Here is a 25,599-nt window from a genome sequence, read left to right as displayed (position 1 = left end):
TTCTCCAAGGTTGCAGGCAGGAATCTCTCTCAACCCTCTCTTGGAGAAGCCAGGGAGGGAACTTGGAACCTTCTGCTCTTCCTAGTGCGGCTCCATCCCTTGAGGGAAATATCTCACAGTGCTAACACATCAAGTCTCCCATTCATATGCAAACAGGGTGGACCCTGCTTAGCTAAGGGGTCAAGTCATGCTTGCTACCACAAGACCAGCTCTCCTCAGAGGGGTAGGTTTCTTGACAGTGTGGAATTACATAGGAAGCTGCCTTATACCAAGTCAGACTACGCAGCAAGAAATTCAGACAGATATTTCTCATCCTTACCTGGAGATGCCAGGGATTTTACCTGAGACCTTCTGCACGCACACCAGATGCTCTTCACTGCTGCCATCATTGCCTATGAAGCTAAAGCAGCAATACTTGCTGACAAGAAGCCTTCAGCAGTAAAAGAGGGCATGGCTGTGGCAGTAGAAAGGCTGGTGTTGCAGCTAGGACTGTCTTATATTATTATTATTTATTTACACAGTCAGACAGGTGTTATTGACTGGTTTGTATTATTATTTTTATTTATTTATTTATTTATTTTTACATTTATATCCCACTCTTTCTCCAAGGAGCCCAGAGCGGTGTACTACATACTTAAGTTTCTCTTTCACAACAACCCTGTGAAGTAGGTTAGGCTGAGAGAGAAGTGACTGGCCCAGGGTCACCCAGCTAGTTTCATGGCTGAATGGGGATTTGAACTCGGGTCTCCCCGGTCCTAGTCCAGCACTCTAACCACTACACCACGCTGGTTTATAATGAGCTGAACCCTGAATTTGAAGGGGTTTGGGCTTAGGTCGCAATTGTACCAAAAGTTCCAGACTCAAGAAGTTCATATTTCTCACTCGACAGTTCTGAACTCGGGCTGAATCCCCATAAAGGCAGCTCCTTCTAACCTTATACAGTATAAGATCCCACTCCCTGCCAATGAGAAATTGTGGAGCAGTGGCTCTGGTTTCTGCGCCTTCACCAGATATTGCCCACACATTTCAAGGATTCCCACCCACGATAGAGGGGGTTAAAGAACTTCCCTCAAAAAGAAAAACAGCAGTCCTATTTTGCATTCATACACAGTTCCAGGACCGATACATGTTTTATTGCATAACTAGCTCCAATTTCATCCCCATTTCTAATTTGTGTGTGTGTGTATGTGTGGTTGCAAAATGTTAACAGAACCTACTCACTGGCTCAAAATACATATATTTATTATGAGTTGAGTGAACACAGAATTGTGACGGACCATTCAAAAAACCCTTTATCATCTGTTTTCATTGCTGCATGTTGCGTTATGAAATTCCTCACACAGGAAACATTCTTGGGGCGGGGGTGGGGATTCTCTGGCTCTTAGGACAGACTCTAACTCCTGCAATTGTAGATGTGCTTTTAACAACAACAACAAAAGTGCATGTTTCATAAAAACATATACGTTCCTCATACCAGGTTATCTGAACTGCTTATTTGGCTTCTTATGGGATTTCTCAAAGTATTGCCAGCAATTTTCTCTAGTATATTGCAATTCCCATTCAATAAACTAAAGAAAGGCTGGAGCAGATGCTGCACACTGGGTCATGCTCCATGCTACCACCTCTGGCATTAACATATGATGCAGCAATTTCCCAGATGCCCTGAGCAATGTAGAGAAGAAAACTCTGGATGCAAGCTGTTTGGAACAGATGAAATCTAAAGATATGAGAACAGACCAGCAAAGAGAATTTTTCTCCTGGTGCCCTGTAGTTCTCTCAAGGAGCCAAAGAAGAAGGAAATGGTCCTAAGGAGGTGAAAAAAGCCACAGGATCTGAGAAAGAAATATACTACATTGATATTCAGATGGGCATTAGAGACAAAAGACACTGAGCTCAGGGGCACAGCCACCATTGTGCAGGGCGGTTCAGAGAACCCGGGCCACCACATTCCAGGGGCATGGCTGGTGCCCCAGCTATGCCCCCTGCGCCTGACATCAGATGAACAAGGGTGTGGCAACATTTGCAAAAGGGGCCACACGCCCCATTTGCAAGTAAACTTCGGCCAGCGCCGCATTTGCAGCACGGCCGGGATTGCCTCTTCCTGCTTGCAAAGGCAGAGAAATGCATTCCCAGCCAGACCGGGAACCCAGCACTGGCTGAAGCGTCTCAAAAATGGAACCGTGTGGCAAATCTACTGCCAATAAAATTCATTAAGCCAGGCCTTGACCGTTTTTCTTTGGCTCTAGGAGCCAGCCACAAAATCCAGGAGCCAAACAATGGACACTTGATAACATTACCAGACTTGAGGCATAAATGGGCTTCTCTTTATCGCCTTTACAAGTAACATTCTTAGAAGAGAAACAGGGCTGCCTGGGACAAGCAAAGCTTTTACTTCACAACTTTGCCTCTAAATAGAGCCAGTGTGGTGTAGTGGCTAGAGTGCTGGACTAGGACCAGGGAGACCCGAGTTCAAATCCCCATTCAGCCATGATACTTGCTGGGTGACTCTGGGCCAGTCATTTCTCTCTCAGCCTAACCTACTACACAGAGTTGTTGTGAGGAGACACTTAAGTAGGTAGTACACCGCTCTGGGCTCCTTGGAGGAAGAGCCGGATATAAAAAATAAAAATAAAAAATCCTAATCTGGGTACCACAGTTAAATTTCTAGGCACCATGGTTCTCTGGTGCCTGGGATTTGTCAAACCCTGTATTAGCCAACCCTATTCTAGCATTACGAAAGACGGAGAAAGACTTCTTTACTGTACTTATCCTCTCTAATAAAACGCTTGGTGTCCGTCCGTGGATGGACACCAAGCGTGCGTTCGTGCCTCCCTGTTCTGGGCATGCGCGAAGCGCATGCCCAGAACAGAGCCAGGGAGACACGACCGCCAGCACCCGGCGGCCACCTTGGGCGGCCAGAAGCGGCCGTCCCGAAGAAGCCAGGTAAGTGGCAGTGGGGGACACTGGCCGAGGCGCGGCTGAGGCGGCGGCGGAGCCATGGCCGAGGCCTGGCCGCACCGCCGAAGCCGGGCGGGGGGAGGAGGAGGCAGGGAAAGCCGGCCGAGGTGGTGGCAGAGCCGCCGCCGAGGCCTGGCGCCGCCGCCAAAGCCGGGCGGCTGAGAAACCTTAGGGCCCTTGCCGGGCTGTGTGAGAGGGAGCCGCTTGCGCAAGCGCAAAAGACCAAGAGGCTAAGGAACGAATCATAGCCCAGGAAACAAAACTGCCGGCTTTCAAATCCTCCGCCTCCCTTTAACACTGTCATCCTCGCAGGCTGTGGTGACGGCGGCGGTAGTAGCTTCAACACGACAGGCTGGCAGCGGAGGCTTCGCAGATTAACGGCCGGGAGCATCTCGCGTGCTGGTGTGGGCAGTTGGTGGTGGGTTTGAGTTCCCGTAAGATCGTGTGTAAGTCGGCGGGAAGAGGGCGCGGGTTAGCTTGGCTTTCTGAGGGCAGGGCTCCTCCAGCCTGTCCCCGCCACGCGTGCGGGGGGGAGATGGGAGGTGGGGAGAGAGAGAGAGGTCTATGTCTGTGTCAGCTGTTATCGCCGGGAGCGGAGGAAGCACTTCCCTTTGCTTCTCGGGCTGCTTCGGTCGCCTTCTTCTCAGTGCTCACTCCCTTGCCCACGTGCCTCCGGCTCTTGAGAGCCAGGGATAAATATGGGTTGGGGGAACTGGGTCGAGATCCCCGTCAAACCCCTCCGTCGCTACCCTGTATGACATCATGCCCCTGTTTGCCAGGCAGCTTTAGGTCCCCGTCATGAGGGCAGCTTTGCCGGGTTGTGTAACTTTTGCATTGCGCATGTGGAGTTCTTGCATCACGCCGTGGGGATCTCTCGGGTAGTCTCCTCCTCCTCCACCACCACCTTTTCTACTGCTGTTTGGCTGGCAGTGCGTATTTTATGTCTTCAAAACTAGCCTGTGGCATGGGAGGGTAGCTCGGAGAACAGTAAGGGAAAGGAACCGGAAGCTGAACCAGCTAAGTAAAGAGCAAAATTCTATCCCGCTTTACTAAAGCAATGACTGGTGAGCAGAATAATCACTTGCAACAACAAGAACGACAAAGAGTTAAGTACTAAGCGACCAGGAGTAAAGGGAGCAAAACAACAAAAGTTAACTATTTCTACTTTCTGGAAGTGACTTTTGAGAGTGAAAAGCCTGAAAGGCAAGAGGGAGTGGGGGAGGGGGAGGAACAAGGAAACAACAACAACAAAAAGGTACTAGCGCCCGTTATTTTAATGGGCTTAAAAATACTAGTACACAATAATTTGTTAATATCATATTGCTAACACCTCAAATCTTTTTCATAAACTAAAAGCATCAGATAAGTCATTCTTTCTCCACAATGAATCTCCTGAACCCCTCCTCACCTCTCAGTAATGTTAGTTCCCCTTTCCTACAAATATCCTCTCTACTAAGCCACTACTGGAACCCAATCAAATTCTGCAAAGCCCTCAATGTCTTGAGTTTGGGAAGACTCAAAATACAAATGAATTGGTCTAATTTAATCCCTTGAATGAAATATTTATCTTTTCATGAGTGTACATGAAAGGAGCAACAGCAGCAGAGAGTTCATGCCCTCACTTCTTGCCTGTGGGCTCCTCAGAGGCATCTGGTGGGCCACTGTGTGAAATAGGATGCTGGACTAGATAGGCCTTGGGCCTGATCCAGCAGGGCTGTTCTTATGTTCTAATATACCTCAGAACATTTTATAGAGAAGATCCTGAAACCTTAAAAGAAAGCACAGCCAAGAAGTGGAAGTAGGAGAAATGATGGGTTTATGCAGTTGCTATGAGGAAATCTAACTGTTTGGAATAGGCATTTAATGTCAGGTTTCATTCAGAATTTCATCTTGCTAGAGAACATTTCAGAAAGGCTAACAGGCCTATGCCTGCAGCCACAGGGATGATGTCAGAAAATGAGCCCAAAAATATCAGCACATGCTTTCATGCTGAACATTTCAGTCAGATCAGATAACCTTAAACATTACACACAGCTATACTGATGTTATTTTTAAAAGAAAACCACAGATTCCCAAACTATTAATGTTTCCTTTTTCATTTCTCTCTGTGTGTTGATAAAGACATAAATATTATTTATTTATTTATTTATTTATTTATTTAATGCAATATCCTCTCTTCTAACAGGATGCGTACAGAACATGATTTGAGTTCCATTTCAAGCTCAGAATGGAATGAAAATCCCCAGAACATTCGGTCAGAACAACAGAACAAGCTCAGAACGTTTCGAGTGTTCCGAGCACCATTTTGGAGATGGAGTTACAGTGCATTGACCTTTTGCTCCGACTATCCTAATGGCCACTAGGTAGCATTGGGAGTAAAGGTAGTTAGTGAGGGTCTCCTTACCTCTCCCTGCTTGCCTCTACTCTATGACCCCTGCCTTGACTCCTCAGGTACTTCCTTTAATGAGTCAGTCCTCTCCCTTTCCTCTTAAAGAGTAGATGGAAACATCTCTCTCTCCTTACCTATTCATTATGTAGGTTATAGACAGGACTAGGTCTTTCTTATCTCAAATGTACTTCAATAAATCTATTTCGCTTCCATTGTACAACAATCTCCACGCATGTTCTTTAAATAACTGCAACTAAACTCAGCTCTCTGCTCTGTAACTGGAGTGGGTAGCTTCTTTTGGTGCTTTGCTAAATAATTACAAACTCCAACATTTTGGTGGGCTTTTTTTGCTTGATTGTTGCTTTTTATCATCGACTTGCAATCTCCTTGCTCTTTAGTTGGCTTGTTATCATACAAATCTACTTGATTTGTATGATAACAAGCCAACCAAGAAGCAAGGAGATTGCAAGCCAATCGGAAGCCACTACCCAAAACAAGAAGCAAGGGGGAAACTGCCCACCCAAATGGTGCTTGGAATGCTCAGAACATTCTGACTCAGAATGGGGTTGTTCCATTCTGAGCTCAAAACAGGCCCTTCATTTGAAGGGCATTCTGTTTCGAGCTCAGCATATTCAAAACAGCCCATTTCAAGTTGGAACATTTCTGAGCTTGGAATGTTCTGCACATCCCTAAACAGAAACATTTTTCAGGTTTTAAAGAGAAAGTTGTCTGGTAAATTATTATTATTATTATTATTATTATTACATTTTATATCCCGCTCGTCCTCCAAGGAGCCCAGAGTGGTGTACTACATACTTGAGTTTCTCCTCACAACAACCCTGTGAAGTAGGTTAGGCTGAGAGAGAAGTGACTGGCCCAGAGTCACCCAGCTAGTACCATGGTTGAATGGGGATTTGAACTCGGGTCTCCCCGGTCCTAGTCCAGCACTCTAACCACTACACCACACTGTCCAGCTCTGGCTTTATGTTTTGCTCAAATCTGTTTGTATATAAAATGTTGAAGTAAGACTAGAAAGGGGACAGGTTATGTTGTTCCATACAGCAGAATAGCAGGTTTACAGACACCTCAGGGAACAGAAGATGTTTCCAACTCTGGAATATCTGCAATACCAAAAAAGGTTCCCCCTCAGAGTATGCACAATCATATCTGCCCTTTTCAAATCCCCTCTCCACACACTCATGTTGCTAGTCTGGAACAGCTTCAAATTACTTTTGTTTTCACTCTACTCAGACTTCAGCAGTGGAGGAGAAGCCAGTAAAGAAGCCAGAATCATGTGGATTGACTCTGATGGCAATAGCAATAACCTACATTAAACATAGGCCATGTCTCACATTATTTTTCAACACTACAGCCATTATTTCCAATGGTTGTAGTATCACACAAGTGCAGTTGCACAATTTGACGCAGTGCAAGCACATTCATACACAACAGTGCTGGTGTTGTTTTAGACACCCACAGTACACATTGCATTATATCAGCCACTGTTAATATGGAATAGAATGTAAAAGAGCTAGCTTTAAAACAAATGCACATTTTAGTCAATACAGATTTTTGTACTCTAGTTGCAGACATGAGAAATGCTATTTTAAAAGTTGTCCATAATTGCTTTTAGCTGTTTTATTTATATCATTTTGTTATGAACTGCCACAAGAGTCACTGAGTGGTGATACACAAATGTAATTAATAAGTAAATAAAATTTAAAAAATCCATCCCCCAGAACTTGTCAGAGCCAGCCTCATATTGAGGTGAACCGAGTTAGCTGCCTCAGGTGATGGTTATGAAGGGTTATGAAGGGTCAAAGGGTGCCAGAGTTGGCAGCAGTGTGAAGTTGTGTTGTTGTTCCTCCTCGTCCTCTGTGCATTTGGTTTGTAAAGGCTGGTGGAGACTGAGCAAGAGGAGAAGTGAAGAGGAGAGGTGACTACAGCATCTCCCCACCATTCTCCTCTTCTGCTTCTCCATTTCAATATACAGCATGCGGAGGAGGAGGAGGAGGAGGAGATGGTGGTGGTGGTGGTGCTGGAGGAGGAGGAGGATGGAGGCTCTTTATGCTGTAACTGAACCAGGCTCCAAAGGGTGTGTGTGTGTGTGTGTGTGTGTGTGTGTGTGTGTGTGTGTGTGTGTGTAATTTGGCGTCCAGGGATTCTGGGTTTCCCCAGCATTTGTGAAAACCACTTGAACTAGCACCATTAAAAAAAACCCATTAGGCACACCCAACTCCCTTCAAAGCTGCCATGGAAATGTACTCACTGGACTGTTCTTAAGATCAAAGCACATCTTAAGAAAAACATCTTTACCCATCCAAGATTATACTTTCACAATCTTGAGGCGCAGCTCAACTCCTGAGAGCATGTCTATATTATTTTAAGTGGAGCACAGAAAGAGCCTTGAGGCTAGGAGCAAATGCTGGTTGAATGATCCACTTGTATTCTACAGGCTTGTTATCTGAGTTTCCAGTTTACTTCAGCAACAGTGAAAACCTCTGCCTTTCTGTATTCTACATCAAACTCAACAAAAGGCATAAACATGATACAGTAGAACCTGTCACCTAGAATGGGCTCAGTGGGGATGGTAAATTTTGGTCACTAGAGAGGAGAGTCCAGAACAAAAAAGGACCTGCTTAGCATAGAAGCTATTAAATGGGCAACTCCTTGGACACATATATTGGGGACACCTTGACAAATTTTACTTGGCTCTAAGAGTCAGCCAATGGACAAAAGGCAAAAGTAACTGATTTACTGATAACCGGTGGGGGCGGGGGGAGGGAAGGATAATGGGTTTCTCTTTGTCCCCTTTATAAGTATGGCAGCGTCTTCTCCAAGATTGCAGGCAGGAATCTCTCTTAGCCCTATCTTGGAGAAGCCAGAGAGGGAACTTGGAACCTTCTGCTCTTCCCAGAGCAGCTCCATCCCCTGAGGGGAATATCTCACAGTGCTCACACTTCTATTCTCCCATTCATATGCAACCAGGGTGGACCCTGCTTAGCTCAGGGGGCAAGTCATGCTTGCTACCACAAGACCAGCTCGCCAGTGTGGGAATGGTGGGAGAGAGGGAATGCTGGGAGACCACCACTGTGGGAATGGTGGGAGAGAGGCATCTTCTGTCCATAGGGAAACTGTTCACATCTCTGTCTTAGCTCCAACAAAAAATTATTGCTTGAAGTGCTGGTAAACACATGATATTGGGTGAGAAGTCCCCGCTTTCTCCCTTCTGCCTCCTATTCCCAAGTGTGCCTTAACAATTGCTGCTGCTACCACCGCCATGGCTGCTACTGATCCAGCTTTGTGCATTCCATGATCCATCAGTGCTGGCCCAATCAGCAGCAACCATCTCATTCACTCACTGGCCCATCCATCACCACCATTTTCTCCCAGCACTGTACTTTCCTAAGAGAAAAAACCAAGGAAGCGTGGTGCTGGGGAGAAAATGGCAGCGATGGATGTATCCATGAGCAAGCAGGCAATGGGCCGCCTCCCAGTGGGGAAGGAATACACAACCCAGAATGTGCTTTTGTCCACACAGAACCTGTAAGCCCAGCTGTCCATACGGTCAGCCTCCTTACTTCCTTCTTGGCCAGCATGCACATGGTAGACAACCCCTCCAGAGCTGCGGCATTCAGTGCCTCTCACCTGCCATTGTCTCCTTCAGCACAGAACCTTCCTTGCCTACACCAAGCAGCAGCTGTCCCTCTAACAATCCTGCCTCTTCTTGAAATACCGTTCCAGGCAAACAAGGAGGAGGGACTGCTTGCCTACATGATGAAGCTGGGGGAGGAGGGTGGCACACCCAGGAGAAAGAAAGAGGAGCAGGGAAAGGGGGCCAAGCACAACAGTAAAGAGAAGGAGAGGGATCAGGCCTAGGAGCAGAGTTACTGTGAAGCAATCACCGAGATAGTTTTCTCTTGGTGCCAGGATTACATTTCTAGGTGCAGCAGTGAGCTGGTGTCCAAAGTTTGTCAAGCCTTGCTTTACGGAAGGTTCCTTCCTAATGAGAGAGTCTCTGAATGGGAGAAGAGTTATTTCATGAGTTGTTTTTGTTTTTGTTTTTTAAGGGACACATAAAATAGGAGGTGACAGGGTTTTTTCCCCAGCCAGGCATTTTGCCTAAATCTTTTTCAAAGATTTGCAGCACCCGGTAGAACAACATTGGAGCATATGGACTGTTTCTGGGCCACAGAGTTAATGAATCATAATATGAATGGAGTTAGGAGGAATGAAAATATTTTTACTAGCTTGTCAGATTGCTGCCATTTCACACAGAGTGAAATGGGAGACTCCTGCAGGCTTTAATGCCCCTTTAGACAAGGTAACATGGTGTGTTCTTAGAGAAGGCATTGCCACAGGCCTGATGTATGATCAAGTTCCATCTGTCGGCGCAGTCAAGAAGTAGAAGCACCTGTCCTTTTGATTCTGTGAGGAGGGCCATGCAAGACATTTTGCTGCTGCAGGTGGCTGCGTGCATGAGCTGAGCGGCAGAACCCAGGACCCCTTTGCAATGTCACAGGGCATGCTCAGCTGCAACCATCACACTCAGCATGTAAGAATTGTGCCTAGGTTCCTCTGCAATACCGCTAGGACTTGTGGAATGCAGAACCCCTCAGATCACCGGCTGCTCCGGGCAACGACATGGTTGTATGAGCAGTCGGGCCACCCCTGCCTATGGGAGCATTTATTTTGATGGTTCTGAAAGCGAGGCGGCCCTTCCATGAAGCAGGGTAAGGCAGTTGCCTCAGGCGCTGGTGTGATGAGTGGTCCAAGCATTGCCCCACCAACACCGGTGCAGCCATCCGCAGATGGGGTGTCCATAGGTGTAGCATCCATTGGATGGGGGGACAAATGTCCCCTGGCTCACAGAGTCTGAGGGGCCCCCAAGGCCAGTCCCCCCTTGCCCTCATGAGTTGCCCTCTTCTCTTGCTTGCCTGGGCAAACCGCGAGCTAGGAGCCTGCTGCAGCGCTTCCTCCTGCCTGCCGAGCAGCTGCTTCTGCCTTCTGTGCCTGCATCCGCCCAAAAGAGAGAGGGTGCAAGGCACGAGGTGCTGAGGGGGATGGGGCGGACAGCTGAACCAAGCTGGGAAGAGAGGCAGAGAGAGGCCGCCACAGCCATGCAGGAGCTACTAGAGGAGGGCTGCCCGGCCCCTCTCTGCCACCACTGCCCCCGGCAAAGGATGGCGACACTCGGTGGCCCCATGCCCGGCTCCGCTCTGCACCATTGAGCCGGTGCTGCTGCTGGCCCCAGAGGCAGCATCCCTTGGCTTGGGTGGGTTAGGTTGCCCGCCCCCTTGCATCTGATGTCAGACTCCGAGGGTGTGCCTTAGGGCGTGCTTTGGGACATGTGCATGCTTCACACATGTGATGGAGCCTCCTTGGCTATACTTTGTCCCCCAGCCCCCAGGAAGCTCACTACGCCCCTGGGGGTGTCATACTGTTATTCACCTCCAGCAGCAGAATGTCTGGGGCCACCCCTTCTCCTAAAGACTAAGGAACCAATTAAATGGTGGATACTAATATGTGCAGCTGTGCCCTGATGGAAATTTTTTAAGGAATTTTGGGAGGGGAAGCTATTTACAATGAACAAATGGTGTTGTTGTTGATGATAGTGGTGGTATGAGTGCATGCATACGCACACGTACACAGCCTTTAACCCTTTCCCTACTGGCAATTTTTCTGCTGAGAATCATTTCCCCAGACTGCTTCTCCTTGCCCTCTTGAAGCTCCAGATGTGTTTACAAAAAGCACATGTGCATCTGGAACCTCCAAGTTGGGAATCAGCTTTCATGGTCAACTTCCAAAACCTTCCCACCGTACAAGATGGTACGTGTTGCTTTATCAGTTGACACCACCATCTGTGACTGAAAAGTGGGTCCTCCCAGCTGTGGTGTCCCAAGAGACTCAACTAGCACCTACTCTGATGTGCTTCCATTGTACCTGGCAAAAATAGCCTTTGCCAGGCAAAGGCTATTTTTATCCCAAGCTTTTAAATCTGTGATGGAGTGTTTTAAATTACTGCTTTGTTGATCCTGCTGTTTTATTCCTTGTTATTTGTATATGTGTATTATTATTGGTTGTTTTTAGATTTTATTGTTGACAGTCTTGGAAATGTTTATGTTGAAGGGTGGGATATACTATAAAAAAATATTAAAGCTTGAGCAAAATGGAGTTCAAATTTATTAAGATCTGCATGCATTTTGTCATTGATTGCAGCTGGATATTAATTGCATCCCTTCTTAAATGTGGTATATTTTTCCTTTTAAATGTAAAGCTAGTCTATGATCTGGAATGAATGACAAAACCTTGTTACGTGCGCAACACACTTTCTCTTCCCTATCTGCTCAGTTTTGCATCATGCACATTCGTTTTCTTTCGTTCACTTTGCCTTTATATAAACCACTGACAGGACTACTCTCTTCAGCTGTATCCTTCAAAAGCTGCCTACCAAACGTAGGAGGCAAAGTACTGAGAAAAAGAATAAAACATTAAAATGAAGCATTACAAAAGTATGCTGAAAAACATCCATGCCTAGATATCAGATCTTAGAAAGACTTAAAAGAGTGGAGGTGTTCCATCTTCAGCAAGAACGAAAGGGCATTATTCCTACTAAGTTATTCTAAATCACATCTAAATTTTCTGACATAACTAAAAAGGAAGGAGGAGGAACAAGAAGCTTCAAAGGACTGTAGAGCTCCCTAACCCAAACTCTGAGTATTTGATAATTCTACTTGTGTGAATCTACATCCACTCCATGGCTCCATGACATATTTGCTTATTTTGTATATATCTAATCCAGCAATGGAGTCGTAGCTCAGTGATAGAGTATCTGTTTTGTGTGCAGAAGGTCCCAGGTTCAATCACTGGCATCTCCAGGTAGGTCTGGGAAAGACTCCAGCCTGAAACCTTGGAAAGTCATTGCCATTCTGTGTAGACACTACTGAGCAAGATGGACCAATGGTCTGACTTAGAATAAGGCAGCTTCCTATGATCCTAGTCTATTTTTATTGGTCATGGAGAGATGCAAAAAACTTACACAGTATATGGAAACGCTGGCCTCTAACTACCAAAAGTCTGTACAGTCTCTGTCTCCTAGCTATTGTCTAAATATTTCACACAGCATAGCTTATCAAAGTGTTAAGGACTAAAAACTTGCTTTTTAAAGAACTGAAAGAGTCGAGATCCTCATATTCTGAATGATGTAGTCAGTACAAAGCTCTGTACAACTGCAGATTACACTGTGTGCATATACTGTGTTGCCTGGTGGTCCTTATCACCTATGGGGACAATTGGAAGACCTACTGTAGCCAGAAGCATACCACCCGTGGGGTTGAGATAAACCAAAACTGTACATTTACTCTCCTGAATGAGATTGAGAAGAATGTTTTATGACCAGTCAGTTCTGTCTCTCAACTTCCCACACTACAGACAGGGCTATGTTTTGCTGTTTCCATTAGGGGTGTGCATAAACAGTTCGTGCAGAACTGGCTCGCCTCGAACCAGGGCCGATTCAAAGGTTCAGTCGTTGACTGAACTGGGGGCGGTTTGGTCCATGACCGAACTGAACCAAGCCCGGTTCGGGCAAACCAGTTCTGAAAGGCAAGAAGTAGCAAGAGATGCAAAGATATGCTTACTTTGCTGAGAGCTGGTCTTGTGGTAGCAAACATGAATTGTCCCCATAGCTAAGCAGGGTCTGCCCTGGTTGCATATGAATAGGAGACTTGATGTGTGAGGACTGCAAGATATTCCCCTCAGGGGATGAAGCCGCTCTGGGAAGAGCAGAAGGTTTCAAGTTCCCTTCCTGACTTCTCCAAGATAGGGCTGAGAGAGATTCCTGCCTGCAACCTTGGAGAAGCCGCTGCCAGTCTGTGAAGACAATACTGAGCTAGATAGAACAAGGGTCTGACTCAGTATATGGCAGTTTTCTACGTCCCTATGTGACTGCCGGCGCCGCCACTGGCCACTCTAAGCACACTCCCCACTCTTTTAACCAAGCCACCACCAAGCCAATATATCACCAATATATCACCAATATATCACCAATATATCACCAATATTCAAAGGAGACCTAAAACATTCAAATGATCAAACATCACAATAAAAAGAAAGGAACCCTATTGAGGCATTATACTGGATGAGTGTACAGATGTCTGTACACTTGTACATGTTTTTGTGTGGATGATTGTACTTGGGTTAATTTTAGGAAGGGTTCTGCTATACCTGTGTTCAACATAATGTGTGAATAACTGTACTGGTGTACAGATATGTACCTGTACATGCTGTACACTCATTCAAAAAATGTCCAACATAATGTCTGAATAGGGCTATTGATATGAGCTGATGAAGGGCACAGCTCTAAAGGGCCTCTTAAGGTTGTGCAAACAGCTCTTATGTATGTACCAGAATCCTCCCTTCCCCAAATGCAGGTGCTTGTATTGCATCAATGGCTGCTTCCCCAAATTCTACCAAGTTGAAGGAGCTTGGATAGGGTCGAAAACCACATTTATAACAGAGATCCTCAAGAAAGAGGACAGAAGCCAACCAAGTACCATTGAGCATTGGAGATTCAGATTATGATGAGACTTTACTCCATTTGGACTGTAAACAAATCACAGAGCAATCCCAAACATGTTTTCTCAGAAGTCTCACTGAATGGGAACTTACTAACCTAGTAAATAAACATAGGGTTACAGTCTGAATGAAGATAGGCAGGAGTCATATGGGTATAGACTCCTTATTAACTTCACTCTAATATCTTGTCATAATCACTTTCAATTTGGTCTGAGAAAGTGGAAGAGTTTATCCTCAGTCAGAGGTGCATCTAGATAATTTTGGAGCCTGGACTTAGATGCCTTTGGAGCCTCTACAACTTTAATATCAGAAGCCTGCAACTGTACAATCAGAATGATGTATAATAAAAATCCAAATGCACAGAAGTGATTAATTTTTTGCCAAGTGGCTGTGCATGAATTCAGTGGAGTCACCCAGCCGATTTACAAGGAACTTTATACAAGACTGTAAAGATTGCTCTAGTGCACAACACTCTTATATTAGACTAGTAACAGTCTAGATTAACTAAAGTTAAGGTAAAGTGTGCTGTCAAGTCGATTTCGACTCCTGGTGCCCACAGAGCCCTGTGATTTTCTTTTGGCAGAATACAGGATGGGTTTACCATTGCCTCCTCCCACACAGTATGAGATGATGCCTTTCAGCATCTTCCTGTATCGCTGCTGCCCAAAATAGGTGTTTCCCATAGTCTGGGAAACATACCAGTGGGGATTCAAACCGGCAACCTTCTGCTTGTTAGACAAACATTTCCCCACTGTGCCACTTATGGTGACCCCCTAAATTAACTAGTTCTAGAATAATATGCCATTTTAAAAGAGACCAAGAACATATCAAACACCCCACTGTACTAAACACATTTTCCCTGCACCTCTGTGATCTCAGGCACTTTTCTGGATATTTATATTAACATTTTTTTTAACCTCATCTCAAAACTTTGAAAGAATTTTACAAAAATAAATCAGTTCTAAATAAGATTATGTTCTAGGAAATACATGCCTGTTACAATAGGACTCTAAAATGAGCAGCACTAGCAACCACTTGAGAGCCAGCATGGTATAGTGGTTAGAGTGCTGGACTAGGACCGAGGAGACCCGAGTTCAAATCTCCATTCAGCCATGAAACTAGCTGGGTGACTCTGGGCCAGTCACTTCTCTCTCAGCCTAACCTACTTCACAGGGTTGTTGTGAAAGAAAACAAGTATGTAGTACACTGCTCTGGGCTCCTTGGAAGAGCGGGATATAAATTTAAATTTTATTATTATTATTATTATTATTATTATTAATAATAATAATAATAATAATAATTTCACCAGAATACGCTTGAAAATGCATTTCAAAAGAGGTGCATATTACACCCCTTTTGAAAGGCAAGCAGGGAAGAAAAACATTAACATTGTCATGGAGATTATTCCCCAGTGAGTGCTGTTCTTAGCTGAAGATGCTCTTTCTTCTTCACAAAATGACAATTATTGAACAAAGAGCACCGACCAATGCAAATAGTGACCAGGCTCAAACAGGGGGAAGTGGTGTTATGCAGCCTCTGAGAAGAAGTTTCTCAAAAACTTACTATCCCACCTCACCAAGAGCTATTCCAGACAGCAACAAACTGTGGGATGTGCAAAGTTTGTGCAAGTTCCAAGCATGATCTTACTCCCCATACATATGTTGCAGCAAATTTCAACGCTACTTCCTAGCATGATTGCATTGTAAAGCAGGGACCCTGCACAATTTTTGCAGTGCTGCTTGCTGGCCAGCTCCTATATTTTGGGGAGAATCCACCATTTTTCATTATTACTTTTTTAACTGGGCAAAGTGCTGGATTCTTCTTGGAATGCTAGAGCTGGCCAGCAGGTGGCGCTGTGAACAATGTGTGAGGTCCCAACTTGGCATGTGTACAGAGAATAAGATCACACTAGGAAGTAGCATGGAAACTCGCTGCAACATGTTTATGAGGCATAAGATCTTATTTGGAACTGGTGCAAAAGCTTTCAATGTCCCTCAGTTTATTGCCATCTGGATGAACCTTGGAGGTGTTCGGGCAGGCTCAGAATCAAGTCGGTTCAGCTCGAAGGCTTGCACTCGAACTGAACTGGCCCCATAGAAAGAGGAGCCGGTCCAAGTCCGAGACAAGCCAAGCCCAGCTCAAAAACCCACCTTGCGAGTTGGCTCAAGGGGCTTGACGGGTATACTTGTAAAGGGAAACACGGCAAGGATTCCCCTTTACAAGTAAAGGGTTTTCCCGATAATAAATGCAGGGTGTGTGTGAGTCTTTACCTTTACAAACAAGCTGTCACTGGTGCCGGGGACGGCTGTGATAGCCATGGCTCCTCCCCCTGCTAGTCTCCCAAATGACAGGCCAGGCAGGCTGCGGCCTGTTTCGGGTCTCTGTGCATGTGCGGCCACAATTAGAGTGACTTCTGTGCATGCGTAGAGGTCATTTGTGTCACCATGCATGCAAATAGCGCCTGCACACGCGCAGTCACTCTAATGGTGTCTGCACATGTGCAGAGGCCTGGAACAAACCACAGCCTGCCTGGCCTGTATTTGGGAGGCCGGTGGTAGGGCGGTGGGAGCCTCCCCTGTCCCCGCTGGTAGCAGCTTGTATTTATAGGTAAAGACTACCTCCCCACTCCCGCTGCCCACATTTACTATCAGAAAAGCCCTTGCCAGATTCCTCTTTACAAGTATACCCATTGAGCCAGCTTGCAAGGCAACTCAACGGCCGGGCTGGATCATGCCCGAGTCTCCTGGGGTGGCTCAAATCTGGTCTGGGATTCTGGGGAAACTGGTTCCATGCACAATCCCGAACGAACCTCCACACTGCTGATTTAGGCCTTCTCCTTTTGCTTCCATGTGTCTTCCGGCTGCAGTGAGTCTACAGCCTGCTCCCTGGCCTCACACCACCTGCCTCTCACTATGGCAGCCCTGCTCCCACTTCGATGTGATTCCATCTCCTTTGTGGGGAATCGAGGCAGGACACTGCAACATCCAACATCCATGCTGACGGAAGGACTGGATGTCCTGCTAACCTGTTATTCACTAACCAGAATGTTATTCATGGCACCCAGGATGTTCTCCCAATTGCAACCAATGCTGGGGAAGTGATTTCCATTAATCATCTTTATTACGGTCCATGGCCAGCATAGGGAAGTGATTTAGACAGCAAATGCAGAGGACAAATAAGAAAGTGGGGGAACAGAGATGAAGAGTCAAATAAACTATTGGGGTGTGTGTGTTCCTTTGTTTTAGACACTGGGATCATAACAGAAGGGGAGGGTTAGGTCCCATTCCACTAAGGAATACCTACTAATATCCCAGCCACCTATTGGCGTAGCGGGGAAGTAACTTGCCTAGTGAGCAAGAGGTTGCCGGTTCAAATCTCCACTGGTATAAACACCTATATTGGGCAGCAGTGATATAGGAAGATGCTGAAAGGCCATCATCTCATACAGCGTAGGAGGAGGCAATGGTAAACTCCTCCTGTATTCTACCATAGACAACCACAGGGCTCTGTGGTTGCCAGGAGTTGACATCAACTCAATAGCGCAACTTTACTTTAACTCACTAATATTCCACTCCTGCCACATCTGTTAAAATAGCATCATAGTTCTAGAGTTTATCTCTTTAAACAAAAGCTGGACAAGTCACAGCTTTCAGAAAAAATAGCTGCACATGCAGATTATGCTGTACAAGGGACTTTGCTAAAAACACCCAGCTGGCCCTGGCATCCGACTGAAACCCTGACCCTGGGATGCAAAGTCCAGCCCACTCTCACTACATCAATGCAGTTAAGTTTAAGGGGTTACTTGACTAGCAATTCTGAACTCTGCTCATAAGCGGGTACCAGAACGTTCCTCTTGCCATCACCTTTTAATGGAAAGCAGCCATTCTGACTTCAAAGGAATGAAGTGTCCAAGATTTGGTAGAAAGGCAGCATTTGAGAATCAAGCACAAGATTACTTGCAACAGATTGATTAATCGAGCCAAAAGCCCCTCTTAATAAGTCCTTTATCACGATGAGTGTCCAGTCTGCAAAGGAGACATTAGCTACAGTCTCCTTTTCACTCTCTTCGCTTCTTTTGTGAAGGAGATAATGGAGTATAACAAATGACATTTTCTAAGAACACACTTATTACTTTGCCAGCATTTCACTTGAGGCAAATCCCTCCCTGTCCTTAGACAGTCTCAGATTACAGGCCTATGAGTGGCAATTAGAACATGAAAGAGCACCCAACTTGATTGAACAGATGCAGCTTTTTTTGTACTGCCCAGCAGGTGCTTTGAGAGGAAAAACTTTCTCCTGAGCAGAGATTAGAGTGACATGTGCTAATTCAAAGTTCTGAATTCTACTAGATCTACATCAGACGTTCGCTACAGGGAGACTCACACAAATACTTATTCTCTAGAATTCAAAAGGATTTTTCTAAAAAAGTGCAATACCAAATATATAGGGTTCCAGAAAGGCTGCAACCAAAATAGCATCCAAGTTAACTTTCCAGAGCCTTCACACTTTCCCTGATTGTTCCATTTCTAGAAAAGGAGAATAAGGCGTGGGGTTTGGGGGGGGGGGCATCTTTTAAAGAAGACATTGAGAAGCGACATCTTAACACTATGGAGAAGGAAGATTTTGCCCATACCTATATTTCATGCCAGTCTGCTTGGCAGTGGACTCTTTTAAAGATATGTGGTGCTGTGGAGTAAAGGTGCCCAAACTGCGTGCGATAATTGCCACCGTCCGGAATTTTGCCCGGGCTGCATTGACTGCATTTGGCGTGGTGGTGTTCTGCTTGCTGATTAGTCTGTCTTCCCCATTCCGGTTCTTGAGGTTGTGCTCCGTGCACGCGATGGAGACTTGCATTTTGTCCCCCTCCCAGCTTTTGCGCGCAGGAGAGAGAGAGAGAGAGAGAGAGAACTTCCTCGAGATCAGAGGCGGCACGGCAGGCCTGTGCGGTGAGCGGAAGAGACCCGTCTGCCGATGCTGCTTAGGAGCCTTCAAGAGATGCGCTCCTCCAACTCAAGTCCCGGGGTCTGGTGCAGGACAGAAGCGAGCGAGACTCTCCCCGAGATACAAGGAGGCAGACCCCCAACTTGCTAAAACACACCGGGAAAGAAGAGAGCAGACCACATGCTTCTCCGTGATTTGAGGAGAGGTTTTTGACCCCCAGCACTTCGAGAGAGACCCCTCCACTTGGTCAATTGCTTTCCGAAAGAGACGCCTGCATCTCCCTGGTGAAGCCCAACGAGGAGCATCCACTCTGGCTTAAGGCTGGCTTGCCTCTGCTTGCTGGATTTAAATCAATGCAGGCAGACTGCAAGATGCGTCTCGAACACCCTCCGGACCATGAAATGCTGAGCACGCAAAGCTTGCCAGCCCAGGAAGCGTTGAATCTCAGGCGCAAGTCTCAAAAGACCGAGGAGGAGCTCCATCGAGCCATCACCTGCAAAACGCGACGCCTCATCAGGATCCCCCTCGTTCTCTTTCCCCGACAGCTCGAAAGCCCGGTGGAGGCGACTCTGCGCCGAGATACCAGCGATGCAGCAGCTGTACGGTGGAACGTGCAGCACTCCCTTTAAGGAGCTTGCAGAAAGCGCGAGAGAGGCTGGCTGGCTTCCTTTGTGTGCAGCAGCAGCATAGAGACAGGCACTTTCAGTGGATGCTGGCTGTCCCAATAATTGGCAGCCCGGCTAAACGAGTCGAAGATCCCTCAGACTGACTGGACAAACTGATGGTTAAAGCGTGCCAATGACTTTAAGTGATGTGGGAGGAAGAATTCCTACTCTGCTCTTGCGCGCTGCCGTATTAACTCATTAATCCCTTGCATCTGGCATGCTAAGACCCAGCCTTAAACCCATGTGTTGTCAGTAGTGCCAGGGTTAATCTCTTCTCCGGATCCACACACTTCCCAGGTAAAATAGATACCCTGTGCCTGCCCTTTGATTTGCGTCTCAAAACTTGCTGTAAAATCAGATTATACCCAAGGACTGTGGAGACTCAGAAGTGGTGAATGGGCAGTGATCCACATGGCTGCTGGGCGCACGGGGGCTACGGAGAAAGCCACACACACACACACACACACACACACACACACACACTGCATGCACTGGCTTCTTTTCGCTCACATGCAGCAGCCACTGTGTGTAGGGTTAAGCTTTCAGAATGCCACTGCAAATGCTCCAAAATCTAAAAATGCCTGCTGAGGTGCATAAAAAGTGTCATTGTGCACACAACAGTGGCTGACCAAAGGCAAACAACTCCCCATGAGCAAGATTCTTAGTTCCAATAATGGTGTGAATTGCCATTACGGTTTTTTTTTGGGGGGGGGGTTGCAAATAGGCTGGGGCACATCTTTGCAAAACAAAACAAAAAGTTTGGATAAACAGCTCCCTGGACTGGGTTGGTGTTCTCATTAAAATGTCAAGATGGGCTATGGCAGGAAAACCCTCCTCCCTCCAGTATTCGCTGCCTAAAAGAACGGCTCAAGTTGATAGCAAAGCAAGCACTGGATGCCAACATTCAAACTAAAAGACACAAACACAGCATAACTGAACGGATGCATACAATTGGTTCCTTCCTGGTAGATCCCTCAGCTGCAGTATTCCAGACTCTGTTCCGCAATGCACAGGTCACTCTGGTAGGCTGTGCATTCGAGTTTGGGATAAAAGCCAAGGGAAGGGAAGGAAAGGGAGGCTACAGTAATATATTCTGCTCAAGCATCAGAAGGATTATTTAAGGCGCTACAGTTCAAACGTGCACCCTTAAGTTGGTGGGTTAGTCGCAAACTGGGTGCTGGGGGCAAAGAGGGACAAGGCAAAGGAAGGAAATGCTTTCAATCAGGTTTTGGGCCTGAGGAAAAACAACTTCCTGGCACTGTAGAGAGATTGTCAGGGTCAAAGGCCACTGTTGCTGAGGATGATTGGAGTTGTAATCTCCCCAAACTGGGAATCCCTGTGTTAGGGGGTGGGGGCTCTAATTTTGAAAGGAAGCCGCTGGGCTGCTTGTCCTACTTTTCAGAGGTGGCACCAGAAAAAAAATATATATTGGGGGAGCAAAGGAGGGGCAAAGTGCATTTCAGAGGGGCAATGTTGCCCCACATTACCTGTGCTATTCTTGCAACGTTCATGAGAGGAAAGTGTGCAGGAGTCAAGATGTTATTATTTCTCTTTAACGAGGAACCCACACCTCTGCTTCTTCTGGACGTGGACTGTTGGTGAAGCCAATTCTACACCTTACCAATGGCTGGTGGCCCTTCCATGAGGCAAGGTGAGTTGGTCGCCTCAGGCAGCAGATTACTGGGGCATCAATGAAGTGGCAAGGTGCCCTCTTGAACCTAATTTTTTTTAAGGGGGAGAAATAGAAGGTGCACACACAGGGAGCAGCATTTGTTGCCCTGCCTCAGGTGCACAGAGCTCTTGAACCACCACTGCCACTGGTAAGAACGTGGCAGTCAGTGATGAAGCTGCTTGGGGTACCTTGTCATAATCAGGACCAAACTAGATGCGATGACAAGAGATCTGTGCCTGGCTCTCCCACAGCTTTTTGAAAGGGCAAATGCCATCATAAGAGGAGAGGCGGGATCAAGGCCCTGTGCTGGAAAAAAGGGCTAAACCCTTTCTTCCTGATTGTTTTTCTCAATTCAAATTCTTCCCCCATTTGCTCAGGTCTATACATAAATTTCCCCTATTGGGGCACATCACAGCTCCAGGGGTAGGATTTAGGTTGGGAAAATGATGCTGAGGGGAGAGGGAAGAGTTACCCACAATGACACTGGTCCAAATTGTCCCTTCTCCTTCATATCTGTATCTGCCCTTAAAAAAAAAGAGAGAGAGACCCAATCATGATTACCCATAACGTTTTCTCTTTGCAGCCTCTAAGGGAAGCTGCCATCGCATGATTAATTCCCACTTCAGTGGTGGTCATGGGGGTCTAAGGACAATACAGGTGCACTTCATTATTTGCAGGGGTCCTGTTCCTCGCCTACAGCTATGAGTAAAGAGTGAAAAATGGTAAAATTTCTTGAAAGACGGTACTGTACCATCTTCCGCAGGTCTCCATCTTGTCCAGCACTGCCCCACAAAACCATGAGTCTGGCCATTTTTCAGCAAAATCATTTCCTGCCCCCAATGGACAAGCCCCCGAATGGCTCCTTCTTTGTACAAAATGGCGGCCAGAAATGACCTCAGAGGTCATTTCCGGCCACCTAGCAACTGCAACATGTGGATATTAACCCTTTGTATACCCACATATGCTGAGGTTGGGTGGCTATTTGTGGACCACAAATATGTGAAACCGTAAATAGAACTGTGTATAGTGAGGGTCCACCTGTAATAGAAATGAACTGCATTATTTCAATAACCTAAGCAACTGGAAATTCCACAGGAATGGAGACTGAGCATGGAAAATTGGTTTATCTGTCATGACTGGTGTGGCAATGTAGGAATTGGGCTTAGTGTGAGCATTTAAGATGTTAGAGAGTGCTAAGTACTTTTTAAAAACCACTCTAACTTGCAGCAGCTGCCACGTTTGGTCTGAAAAACCATTTATTCATTTAGTTCCACTTATGATCCTGCCTTATAGAGAGTCAGACCATTGGCCCACAGTACTGTCTTCACGGACTGGCAGCAGCTCTCCAGCACTTCAGACAGGAGTCTTTCGCAGACCTGGAGATGCCAGAGAGTCAACCTGTGATCTTCTGCATGCAAAACATGTGCTCTACCCACTGAATGGTGACACCTTCCCACTTACTGAGCACAGTCATTAATCCAGCCCTGGTACTTTCATGGGTGTCATTGGACTTACACACCATAATTGGTGTTGACATCAATTTTGTACCATATGAATTCAAGAAACACAGAGAGACGCTTCTGTTTAGCAAGGAGGGGGATGGTTGTCTTCCAGAGAACAGTGTGAGTTCTGTTGCCTCCTCAGAAACCAGCCTCTAGCTTGCTTGAGTTCACATATAAAATACAACCTAGGAGCCTGGAGCAAGGCCAGCCCTGACTGAGCTTCGTCACAGGTGAAGTACCCAAAATAAAAGTGTGGGAGGGGGGCCATGTCCTTCACCAACGCTCTGTGTCAGAAGTGCAGATGCTTTCCCCCAAATGCAGATGAAAGGGGAATTTTTGTTGCTGTTGAATAAAAGGCTGAAAGAAGGACTTTCCAAGCAGCTCCACATGCAAAAAGGGAGGCAACATCTCAAAGGTGGCAGGAGGCTTTGCAATAGCAGTGAGCTCAGAATATGGATTTGTGGCTGCAGCACTATCGCAGAGATATAAAAGGGCCAGTCAGCCAAACACCTCCAATACCATCACGCATCCAGCAACATAAGCAAAACTGTAGAGATTTGCATGAACCTGTTTGGAGCTCCTTTTACGGACCTCCAAACAGGTTCGAACACTGGGAGGTTCGATGATTCAATGGCGGCAGGGGGGTAACTTTAAGGGCAGGGGAAGATGCACTTAGCCCCCTCCCCCGCCACATTCCCCCTGCTGGCACTTGATGGAAAACCGGTCCGGCGGGGCGACAGCATACCTCCCTGCCGCCCCTTGGAGCGGAAGTGACAGGAAGAAGCGTGCACACGAGTGTATGTCAGCGCATGCATGCACATGTTGCACTCGCTCGTGTGCACATCAGGTGTGCACATGCACTACGTCCTGTCACTTGCGGTCCAAGGAGCAGACAGGGCAACAGGGAGGTACGCTAGACCGGTTTTTCAGCGAGCACCAGTGGGAAAAATGTGGTGTGGGGAAAACACGGTGGCAGGGAGAAGTGCACCCTCCCCTGCCTTTAAAGTTATCCCCCCACCCAGCATCGAACCAGCCCCCGCCGGTTCTGTGCACATCTCTACAAAACAGCTCCCGAAAGAATAAAGTAAAGCCGGGGGGGAGGGGTTCCCAGTGATAAGCCCAGGCATATAACAACAGAGGAAAGTGAAGGCTTGCTGAGTGCTGAAGAATGGGAAGATCTAGCAGCAGAATCTTTGAGGGGAGTGATGACAACAAGTACACAGTGCTGCAGAACGTTTGGAAGGGCAATAGGTGTGGGTGAATGACAAGATGCCATAGCTTCACCTTGATGAATACATCAGAGTTGTAGACATATGCAGTGCCCTTTCCAAACCAAATTCAACCTTAAAACCTCAAATTCTGCACCAGAGAAAAAAAGGTTCTGCAGCCTTATGCAAATTCAGCAGCCCTGCATTTAATATAATTTATTTGCCCTGTGCAAGCTGCAGAAATGGCCAAAGGCACTGAAGCCCTGCCCTCAGCCACAGCAAATCTTACTGAGAATGCTCTGGCTTCAATGCTCACATGCATTGAAGCCCATCATCACAGCCCTCAGGGCGAGAAACTTCATTTTAAAAAAAGCGTTACCAGGATTCCGACTTCTGTATGCATGACCAAATTCTTAGCTTTTTCTGAGCTTGCACAGAATAATGCCTGGCTATAATATTTCTGTAGAGCAGGCCTGCTCAACTTTGCCCCACCCCAGCTGTTTTTGGACTACTCCTCCCATAATCCCCAGCCACAGTGGCCAATAGCCAGGGATTATGGGCATTGTAGGATAACATCTGCAGGAGGGCCAACGCTGAGAACCCTGCCGTACAGTAATGCTAAGATATGTTAAAGAACTTGGAGGGAAGATTTCTTTATCTACCCCAGCTGCAGCAGAAGTACAGAGGTAAGGAAGAAGCACTGCTAATTAATATTGCCTGGAGACATGGAGTTAAAGTACTAAATAAAGTAGTTTATTTAGGAAATCCATCAGGGAGATAGATAAGGCCTACATGCCTTGCTGCTAGCTACATACAGGAAGCGGGGGAAGAAGGAAGTCTCTCTCTCTCCAAGTGAGAGAATGTGTCAAGTTCTGGCCAGCTGCTAGGGAAGTTCATGAGGCAAGCGGAGCTGCTGAAATCGGATACGGCTTGGCTGAACGCTGTCGACAAGGATGTTTGACGAACGTTGATTCTCAGCAATGAGTAGGAGGCTGGTGATGTGATTTATAGAGCAAGCCGAGAGCTCCCAGCTGGTAGGAATTCAAGGCTTGTCAGCCCTCAGCAAGAGGCGTTTGCTCCTCCTAACGGCCTCTAATTGGGTTCTACGTCTCGTGAGCCTGCGCTGTTGTGGAGTCAGTGGTGTTTCATTGCATAGCTCTTCTTCGGATTGGTCCCTCACACTTTCTGCTGACTCAGGTTGTTGTGCCTGCTCTAAATCATTAGTTGGATCTACCACAGCCGTTTCATGAACGCTGACAGCCGGCTTCCTCCTCGCTGTCGGAGATCGAGGGTGTGACAGAATGAAATCTGAGAATGAAATCAGTCTAACAAAGGGGGAGTAGAGTAGAGTAGTCAGAGAGGGAATGCCACTACTGGCTGTCTCTACCCTAGTAATGTCCCTAGTGGTCAATATGGTTGTTGGTGCTAAGAGTTGATGCCATCAGGAGCTGCTTCTCCAACAAGAGCTACCAACACAAAGGACTGGCTCAGATATTGCATTACTAGCAAGGTATCAGGCTTCTAAAGGTCAAAATAGACAACCTATTCAGCAACTGGGGACTGTGTGCTTGATTTTCCTAACACAGATAGCACTGGGAGGGGGCAAATCTGGATTAGCACTAAGAAGGGCTTTAACTCTTTGTTTCCCCACAGTCCTCATCTGGGTAAGACCCCCTTGCATACTATATGC

General features: G+C 46.6%; 1 protein-coding gene across 1 annotated transcript in view; it reads right to left on the bottom strand.

Annotated features, from left to right (window-relative positions):
* KCNAB1 (potassium voltage-gated channel subfamily A regulatory beta subunit 1) overlaps positions 1-19,664 on the bottom strand; it is a 259,277-nt gene extending 239,613 nt beyond the window's left edge. The window contains exon 1 of the mRNA XM_053307497.1: positions 18,555-19,664. Within this exon, the coding sequence (XP_053163472.1) occupies positions 18,555-18,775 (221 nt within the window). The 5' untranslated portion in view covers positions 18,776-19,664. The remainder of the gene's footprint in view (positions 1-18,554) is intronic.
* Positions 19,665-25,599: the final 5,935 nt, after the last annotated feature.

Source organism: Hemicordylus capensis, chromosome 3, assembly GCF_027244095.1.
Source record: "Hemicordylus capensis ecotype Gifberg chromosome 3, rHemCap1.1.pri, whole genome shotgun sequence".
NCBI lineage: Eukaryota > Metazoa > Chordata > Lepidosauria > Squamata > Cordylidae > Hemicordylus > Hemicordylus capensis.
Note: the sequence above shows the minus strand (reverse complement) of the source record. Positions and strands in the feature narration are given on the sequence as shown.